The sequence below is a fragment of the Phasianus colchicus genome, chromosome 25, assembly GCF_987193195.1.
Source record: "Phasianus colchicus chromosome 25, bPhaCol1.hap1.1, whole genome shotgun sequence".
NCBI lineage: Eukaryota > Metazoa > Chordata > Aves > Galliformes > Phasianidae > Phasianus > Phasianus colchicus.
In genome coordinates this window covers 5,096,835-5,104,227 of record NC_143460.1, presented here as the reverse complement: position 1 = coordinate 5,104,227, position 7,393 = coordinate 5,096,835, and the positions used below count along the sequence as shown (strand labels likewise).

At 56.1% G+C, this 7,393-nt stretch overlaps 2 protein-coding genes across 5 annotated transcripts; one reads left to right on the top strand and one right to left on the bottom strand.

Moving 5' to 3' along the window:
- Positions 1–124: 124 nt before the first annotated feature.
- UBE2T (ubiquitin conjugating enzyme E2 T) lies at positions 125–3,295 on the top strand. Of its 2 annotated transcripts, none has more exons than XM_031608633.2 (7): positions 125–216; positions 618–743; positions 972–1,041; positions 1,542–1,647; positions 2,069–2,167; positions 2,401–2,484; positions 3,090–3,295. In XM_031608633.2, the coding sequence occupies exons 2-7, from the start codon at positions 635–637 to the stop codon at positions 3,204–3,206; spliced, it is 585 nt and encodes a 194-aa protein (XP_031464493.2). In that variant the 5' UTR covers positions 125–216; positions 618–634; the 3' UTR covers positions 3,207–3,295. The 2 variants fall into 2 exon arrangements, with proteins under 2 accessions (XP_031464493.2, XP_031464492.2); XM_031608632.2 differs by lacking the exon at positions 125–216 and adding an exon at positions 225–260.
- A 187-nt stretch (positions 3,296–3,482) lies between these two features.
- On the bottom strand, positions 3,483–7,388 carry LOC116238770 (tetraspanin-18-like). 3 transcript variants are annotated; one of them, XM_090124619.1, is made up of 8 exons: positions 6,827–7,388; positions 6,379–6,472; positions 6,039–6,233; positions 5,338–5,412; positions 5,126–5,224; positions 4,755–4,934; positions 4,469–4,599; positions 3,483–4,032 (listed from the first exon to the last, which is right to left on the bottom strand). In XM_090124619.1, exons 1-8 carry the CDS (start codon positions 6,952–6,954, stop codon positions 3,855–3,857), a joined length of 1,080 nt encoding a protein of 359 aa, XP_089980745.1. In that variant the 5' UTR covers positions 6,955–7,388; the 3' UTR covers positions 3,483–3,854. The 3 variants fall into 3 exon arrangements, with proteins under 3 accessions (XP_089980745.1, XP_089980746.1, XP_089980747.1); XM_090124620.1 differs by having other exon boundaries at positions 4,469–4,552; XM_090124621.1 differs by lacking the exon at positions 3,483–4,032 and having other exon boundaries at positions 4,536–4,609.
- Between the last annotated feature and the right edge of the window lie 5 nt (positions 7,389–7,393).

The following is a 7,393-nucleotide window of genomic DNA, read 5'->3' as shown; positions in this document are numbered from 1 at the left end:
CCTCCTCGCGGGGGCGTGGCTTATTTCCCGCCAGCAGATCTCCGCCAATAGTCGTGCGCCTCCCCTTTCGGATTCGAAATGCCGCCGCTGAGGGGGAGGAGCTAGGCGGCGCCCAATCAGCGCACGTATCTTCGGTAAGGGGCGGGGCTAACCGGCAGCGTCTCCTCCCGTTGCTAGGCGACGGCGGAAGTCCCGCCCCTCGCGGTGCGCGCTGAGGTGGGCGGGGCGGCATGGCGGGGGGTTGAGGGGTCCTGGGGGCGGTGAGTGGGGGGCGATCAGCTGGGAGGGGGCGGTTCTTGTTTGATGGGGGGTCATTGGGTTCAGTGGGGGGGGGGAGGCCTTGGGGCGTGCGTGGGGCTACGTGGGCAGCAGTTATGGGGGGTCGGCCATTGAGGTGGGCCTGGTGTGAGCTGGGCTGGAGGAAAGGCCTTGGGGGGGGGTGAAGCCAAAGGACCCCAATGCGGGGCGAGTGGGGAGGTGCGGGGGGCCCTGCGTTGTTGGGGGGTGTGGGGGCATCCCTCAGGGCTGGGCGTGGTGTGACGGCACGTCGCTGAGTGCCCCGCAGTTGGGGTCCTGAAGGCCCCTCCCAACCCAAGCTTTCCTCCGTGTCCCCTCAGGGCGGCTGATCCACAGCATGCAGAGAGCGTCACGGCTGAGCAGGGAGCTCGCAATGCTGAGCACGGAGCCGCCGCCCGGCGTCAGCTGTTGGCAGAGCGGAGCACGGCTGGATGAACTGCGGGCACGTAGGTGGGGGGGGGGCTGTGGGGTGGGGGTCAGCATCCCTGGACGTCTGGTGCTGAGGGTCGCTGCATGCAGTGCAGTGGGGTTGGGTGCTGGGGGCCTCAGAGGTCCTCTCCCACCCTAAGGGTTGTTATAGAGTGTTATGGAGCTGTGGGTGTGCATGGAGGTGGTTGGATGAATTCCTGTGATTTGGAATGTATTTATGCTCTAATATTGTTTTGTTTTTAAAGAAATTATAGGAGCTGCGGAGACACCCTATGAGAAAGGGATATTTGACCTGGAGATAATTGTTCCTGAAAGGTAAGCGAGCAACAACGTCCCAGGAGGTTTGTAGGATGTAGGATGAGCAGGGCTGGTGTGGTGTTCCTCTCAAAGGACAAATTAATACATTCAATGTGAGGTCTTTCCTTCAGCCTCCCCGTGCAGAACGTTGTTATCTTTAGGTGAGACCCTTCACTTACGCCGTGTAATTGTTGTTCTGCTGGCTGAATGGTGCAGTCCGTGCTGGACATCCCCAAGATGAATAACCTACAAGTGATGTAACAAGTTTTCTGCTGTCTCAAAGCTTCCTGGAGAGCAGCATATTCTGAGTGCAAAGCTTCCTGTTGTGTTTGCTTCTTTGTGGGAGGTGCAGGGAAGTGCTGGCCAAGCACAGCTGGAAGCAAAGCTCTGCTTCCTCCCAGAATTACAGGGAGAGGATGTCACTCAGTAACTGCTGCGAGGAGGGATTAATGGCATTACTTGGGTGGTAAAACAATTGGGGTACAAATGTTTTGTTTCTTAACCCTGATCCCATAAAGGTACCCATTCGAGCCCCCGAAGATTCGATTTCTGACCCCTATCTATCATCCTAACATCGACTCTGCTGGAAGGATTTGTCTGGATGTTCTTAAGTTACCACCAAAGGTAAGATAGCGCTGCTTGGGTGCAGTAAGTGAGCCTGAGGAGGATAATGAGCTCCTTATCTTTTTCTTGTAAAAGCCTGATTGAATGTCTGTTTGCTACTGACTTATTTACACAGGAGCGCAGCAGTAGAGTTTTTGTGTGGCCTCTCCTTTGTTTAGAGATTAGAACATGACCTTCTTTGCTCCATATAAGCTTCCAAGGCTTTAAGGATTGTGGTGGAAAAGCAGCCCTCTGAAAATGGGCCGCCACAGTACTGCCCCAGCTGAGGCACAGCCCAGGGTTCCATCAGCTCCCTCAGAGAGGCCTCAGCCCGTGTGCTGAAAGCAAACCATGGGGCTCTGAGTGCTCCGAGCCCTGAGCTTCCTCCAGGCATCTCAAGGGTCTTCCTCTCAACTGCTTTTCTCACCCTCTCCTCCTGCAGGGTGCATGGAGGCCCTCCTTGAACATCTCCACGCTGCTGACCTCCATACAGCTGCTGATGGCAGAGCCCAACCCTGATGACCCCCTCATGGCAGACATAGTATGTGGGCTCCTCTAAGGCTGTGGGGGTGGGGTGGGGTGGAGCAGTGCCTTTGCTCAAGCAAACTAAAGTGAGCAACAAAATTGTGTGCTTTGTGTGATGTGTGCATAGCAGTTTGGGTCTGGCAGCAGGAATCCTTCTGCCAGGACTCTGAAGGGAGTTAATAAACCCCCAGAGCTCAGTCTGAGCTTCTCAGGGTTAATTTTTGGTCAAATCTTTCTCATTATGTTTAGTCCTCGGAGTACAAGTACAACAAGCAACTGTTCTTGATAAATGCCAAAGAGTGGACTGAGAAGTACGCAAGCCAACAGAAGAGGGTAAGAAATGGGCTTTCCTTTTGCAGCTGTGTGGATGCTCCTCATCTGAATTTGCCTTCCGTGACCACAGCTTAGAGGGGGAGAGGTGGTGTGGGGGAACAATGATTGCTCCCTCCATGGAAATGAGGCATTCAGTTGCAGCTTCCCAGGAGGTTTGTAGGATGAGCAGGGCTGATGGAATCCTGAGATCCTCAGCTCTGTTCCAAACTGCATGCTCTCATGTGCTCAGCTTCTCCTGCACGTTGTTCTCCTGCACATCAGGAGAAGAACTCTGGAGCTGATTGGTCTCCCCAGCTGCTGGTGGAGTGCAACCTTTCTGCCACCACACTTTGTATTTTCCTGCCTCTGTTCTACAATCTGACCCACTTCACAGATGAGATGCGTGAAAGAAAATTGCATTTAAGCAGATCAAAACCTGTTCCAAAGAATCAGTTACGTTTGGGCCATCTCCATTACCTGAGTGCTTTCCACCCCGTACTGATTTGGGCAGCATCCTTTCCAGGAAGGGGAAAGCTTCCTATGCACACAGAGATGGGAATTAGCACAGCAGTACTAATTACATAAAACTAAATTATTCACAGCTGTTACTTTTTATTTCTTTGGAGGCTTTGGAGGAGAAAACAAACCAGAATGAAACAAAAACCACCAATGAATCTGTCACACAAAAAAGAAAAGGGAGCACTGTCAGCAAGAAGGAGAAGAAATCTCGCCTGGACTCCTAAGTGACTTTTGTTCCTGCTGTGGCTGCCAGCTTTGCTCTCTGTGTCCTTTTTTCTTTAGATGGGTATAAGTAAATTAATATGTAATGGTAGCAGGCTTTATTATTTCTGTTTCCTAGTTGTTGGTTCGTTTGTTTGTTGAGAAGTTATATAAATAAAATATAAAGCTTTAATTTACTGTTGTTTTTTTTTTTTCCTGGTTTGTTTGGGCTTTTCAAAATATCCTGAAGCAAAGGCTTGTAAGGCTTCCAGAGAGCCAGTCTTACATTCCACTTGCAGATTACACCATTTAACACAGCTGGGTTGCATCTCCAGGAGCTGGACAGAGAAAAAGACCAGCGGAGAGGGAAGGGCTGAGAAAGGAGAAAAAGGGCCCAGAGGTGTGGAGGGGGACAATGCAGAGGAGATGGGGAGTGAGGGGTGGTGGAACAGAGCTGAGGGAGGATGGAGGATGCAGACATCCTGATCCTGGTGATAGAGCAGCTCAGAAGCTTTTTGAGGCAGGGCTCTGTGTCATCATAGCTATTTTCCTGGCAGCAGGAGCAAATCTGATGCTTGTCCTCATATTTGTGTGTAAAGATTTGAACCTGAGCCCTGTCCCTGCTCCTCGTCCTCACCCACCCACTGGAGCAGACACAGGGCTCAACAAGGCTACTGATCTGCACAGCTGGGCTGAGATATGCAAGAAAACAGAGCATCCTTGCCTGCTGCTGTTCCCAATGCATTTGGTTCATCTCTGCTGTGCTGCCGGTGGCCTGGAGAGCTGCTCCCAGCATCCTGCTCAGTCAAAGTTGTAGTAAAGGCAAAAGGCGAAGAACATGGCAAAGATCTGGAACAGAAGGAGAGGGGGAACAGGTCAGCTCCCTGCACAGCAGCACCTTGGTGCAGAATGAGGCTGAAGGAGCTCTGTGTTCTGCTCCTGGTTCAGCCAGACACCAGACCTGTACCCTGCAAGGGGCTGCTCTGTGCTGCATAGAGGAAACATGCATAGAGGTGCAGTGCTTCTCCTCTCCAGGCCTTCAGGAGCAAAACAGAGCTCAGTCCTTCTACCCACCTCGCCCACGGAGGCTGGCAGGTTGGCTTTACATCCCTGACACAGACCTGCTCTGTGGGGGTGTAACAACCAGAGCCCTTGGGGGGGGGCAGCCCAAACCCATCCGTGGTCCCAGCACACACAAAGCACCATTCCTTCCTCTACCAGCAAACAGAGCACCCAAATGAGGTGACCCACCGCCTGTTCTGTCCCCTCCAGCTCTGCTCAGTACCTCGATGCCCAGCACGGCCAAGCTGCACATCCCAGGGACGGAGATGTACTTCTGCAAGGTCTTGCTGAAGGTGGGGAAGCAGCCCTGGGCAGGAGGGGAGACGATGGAGGCATTCCTTGTGCTTCACAGGGCTGCAGGGAGCTCAGAGACAGACCGAGGGACAGGGAGGTTGGGACAAGTCGGGGGCGCCGTGGTGGGGCAGCGTGAGCTGGAGATTTGGGGAGTCACCGCTGCGCAGAACCGCAGCACAGCTGTGCCCAGGCAGCAGGTGCCCAGGTAGCCCTACCTGCTCATGGATGTAGGCAGGGTTCCTTTCCTGGCACTGCTCCCAGCTCAGCAGCTCGCCTGCCTGCAGGACCCCATCCCGGGCACAGCACGCCTGCGGCCACGGCGTCCCAGGGTGCAGCTCCTGGAAGTGGGAGCCGTTCCCAAAATCTTCAGGCCCTAAAACGCCACAACAGGAGAACTGAAATGGAAGGGAAACACCATCAACGCACTGTCAAAATGCAGGGACTTCGCTCGGGGGTTGCAACAGAGGAAGGGGGAATGGCCCAGCACGAGTCCTGTGCTCCATAAGAACCACCCCCATGGTCACGGTCACCCTGAGCAGCACCCACGTGTGTTCCACACCCCAGCAGGGGCCTCCTGGCCACTCACTGTCACCATGAGGGTATTCCAAGCCACAGAGAAGACCTCAGCACCTTCATCCCCGCAGTAGTTCCTTCGCAGCTCTGACAGGAAGAGCTCTGGCCGGATCTGTGGGATCAGTGCCACCTGTGAGCACCTGGGGTCAGGAACCGGGAATGGGGACAGGGACACCGCACGCCCACCATCACCCACCCAGAGCCATCAGCTTGAGGGGACATTACCTGCTTCCAGTGTGCCAGGAAGAGCACAGCCCCAACGAGCTGTGTGACAAAGACAAGGCTCACGAGGACGAAGAACTGGAAGGCAGCAGGACAGAAAGGTCAGAAATCATCCTCAGCCCACGTGCAGCTCCTCCCCTCCTCTGCCACCATCCCTGCCCATGCACAGGGACACAGGGACAGGGGGACGGTGGGACAGAAGATGAGCATGTGGTGCATGGGGACAGACACAGCATCTCTGAGCACCGCAGCTGTAAGGCAGAGCACGACAGGGGCTGGGGAGGGCAAAGATGTCATGTGCCCGTGCTCAAAAAAGGGTTTCTGGCCCTCAAAACTGAAGGAAAAGGATCAGAAATGCCACGTGGGACGAGCCTACAGAAAGAGGGGAAAAAAAAGAAAAGAGAGAGAAAAGAGAGAGAAAAGAGAGAAAAGAGAGAGAAAAGAGAGAGAAAAGAGAGGGAAAAGAGAGAGAAAAGAGAGAGAAAAGAGAAAGTAAAGAGAGAGAAAAGAGAGAGAAAAGAGTCCAGCCCAGTGCTGTAGCCATACCCATAGCTGTACAGAATGCTCTAGGCTTTAAATTCAAAGTCTCAGAAGGTGGAGACTGGACTGGGGAGTGTTTTGAAGGCTGATGGTGCCAGGATGGGGATCCTCTAGGGATATCCTGCATCCCACAGCTCCCTGTATCCCAGTTTCCCCTCACTCACCACCAGCAGCAGCGGCCGGCTCCGTTGCAGCGCCCCGCAGCAGCCCAGGAAGCCCAGCAGCGAGAGGGCGATGCCCACGGCCAGCAGCAGGTAGGCACCCACGCTCAGCACAGGCTTGGCAGCCACAATGTCCTGGAAACCAGCCGGGTCCACGGCCACCCAGACCCCCACGCTTAGCAGGCAGATCCCCCCGGCCTGTGGGACACGGCACGGTCACAGGGCACAATGCTGGGGTCCCCTCCCTTGGAGCATCACATCCCAGCTCCGCACAGATGGCGCCGCTCGGCTTCACGGCTCTGAGCACAGCACCCTGCACTCCTCCATCCCCAGCGGGACTCACAAACACCAGCACGTTGAAGACAAACATCAGGTACTTCATGCAGCTCAGGACACCCATGGGGACCTCGGGGCTCTGCAGGCAGTTGCGTTCGTCCCTGTAGAGGGGAGAGCTCAGCTCCGGCCCCCGTCAGCCCCAGGAGGACGAGCTGCTTCTCAGAATACTGCCACAGAAGGGCTGGGGGGACCAGAACTGCCAGGGGAAGCTGGCTGCCGGCACACCTCCCCGTGCTGCTGGATCAGATGTGGGATGTGACACATCTGCGTCCAAGGGGCAGCACCCACAGGGAGCTGGGATGCACACGTGGAAGGGATTCTGCCCTTCCCCAGAGCCCGATGGGTCCCTGACCCCATTGGGCTGCAGTGGGTGACACCCAGACACCCAAAACCTACAGGCTGCCTCTGCCCCCCCAAAGCTTTCCCACGCTGTGCCCCCAAACCCCATCACTCACCCCACGGGGCGCCCTGTGCACCTCCGACCACCACCAGGTCCGTCCGCACCAATTGAACGCTGGAAAGGTCGGAAAATCCCCCCGGTCCCAGCCCGGCACCCGAGGAACCCCTTCCCACAGCAGGGCATGAATCATTGATGGGAACCGGATCCGGCGGCAGGGAGACTCCGGGGGTAATTAAAGCTGTCCTCGATGGACGGAAAGACGAGCCGGCGGCCACCGGGCAGGGGCAACCTGGGCACGAGTTATGGTTGCCCACGCACGGCAGGGAACGCCTCGACGCCTTTTGGAGCTCGGCCACACGGCCGCCAGCAGTTCCAGCACGCTGGGATGGACAGACAGCGGGACAAGGGACAGACGGACAAGTCCCGTCCCCCCGCGGGCTCCCTCCAGGCCGTGTTGATGTGGTAACGGAGCAGCGCTGCCACCATCACAGGACACCGGCGCTCACACCTCGCTCTGCGGCTCCCCGGTTCGCCCCCTCCAGCACGCGGCTCCCGATTATCGCCGCCCCCGGGTTCCTCCACGCCTGCAGGGGGCAGCCGAGAGCGCGGCCAACGAGACGGC

Excerpts from the sequence above, each read along its gene's own strand:
- UBE2T (XM_031608633.2), top strand. The coding sequence starts at position 635 with ATGCAGAGAGCGTCACGGCTGAGCAGGGAGCTCGCAATGCTGAGCACG. Across the intron at positions 744-971 it reads GCTGGATGAACTGCGGGCAC|AAATTATAGGAGCTGCGGAG; the intron begins GTAGGTGGGGGG and ends TTGTTTTTAAAG. Across the intron at positions 2,485-3,089 it reads ACGCAAGCCAACAGAAGAGG|GCTTTGGAGGAGAAAACAAA; the intron begins GTAAGAAATGGG and ends ATTTCTTTGGAG.
- LOC116238770 (XM_090124619.1), bottom strand. The coding sequence starts at position 6,954 with ATGCCCTGCTGTGGGAAGGGGTTCCTCGGGTGCCGGGCTGGGACCGGG. Across the intron at positions 6,473-6,826 it reads TGCACAGGGCGCCCCGTGGG|GGACGAACGCAACTGCCTGC; the intron begins GTGAGTGATGGG and ends TCCCCTCTACAG. Across the intron at positions 4,033-4,468 it reads TGGCCGTGCTGGGCATCGAG|ATCTTTGCCATGTTCTTCGC; the intron begins GTACTGAGCAGA and ends CTTCTGTTCCAG.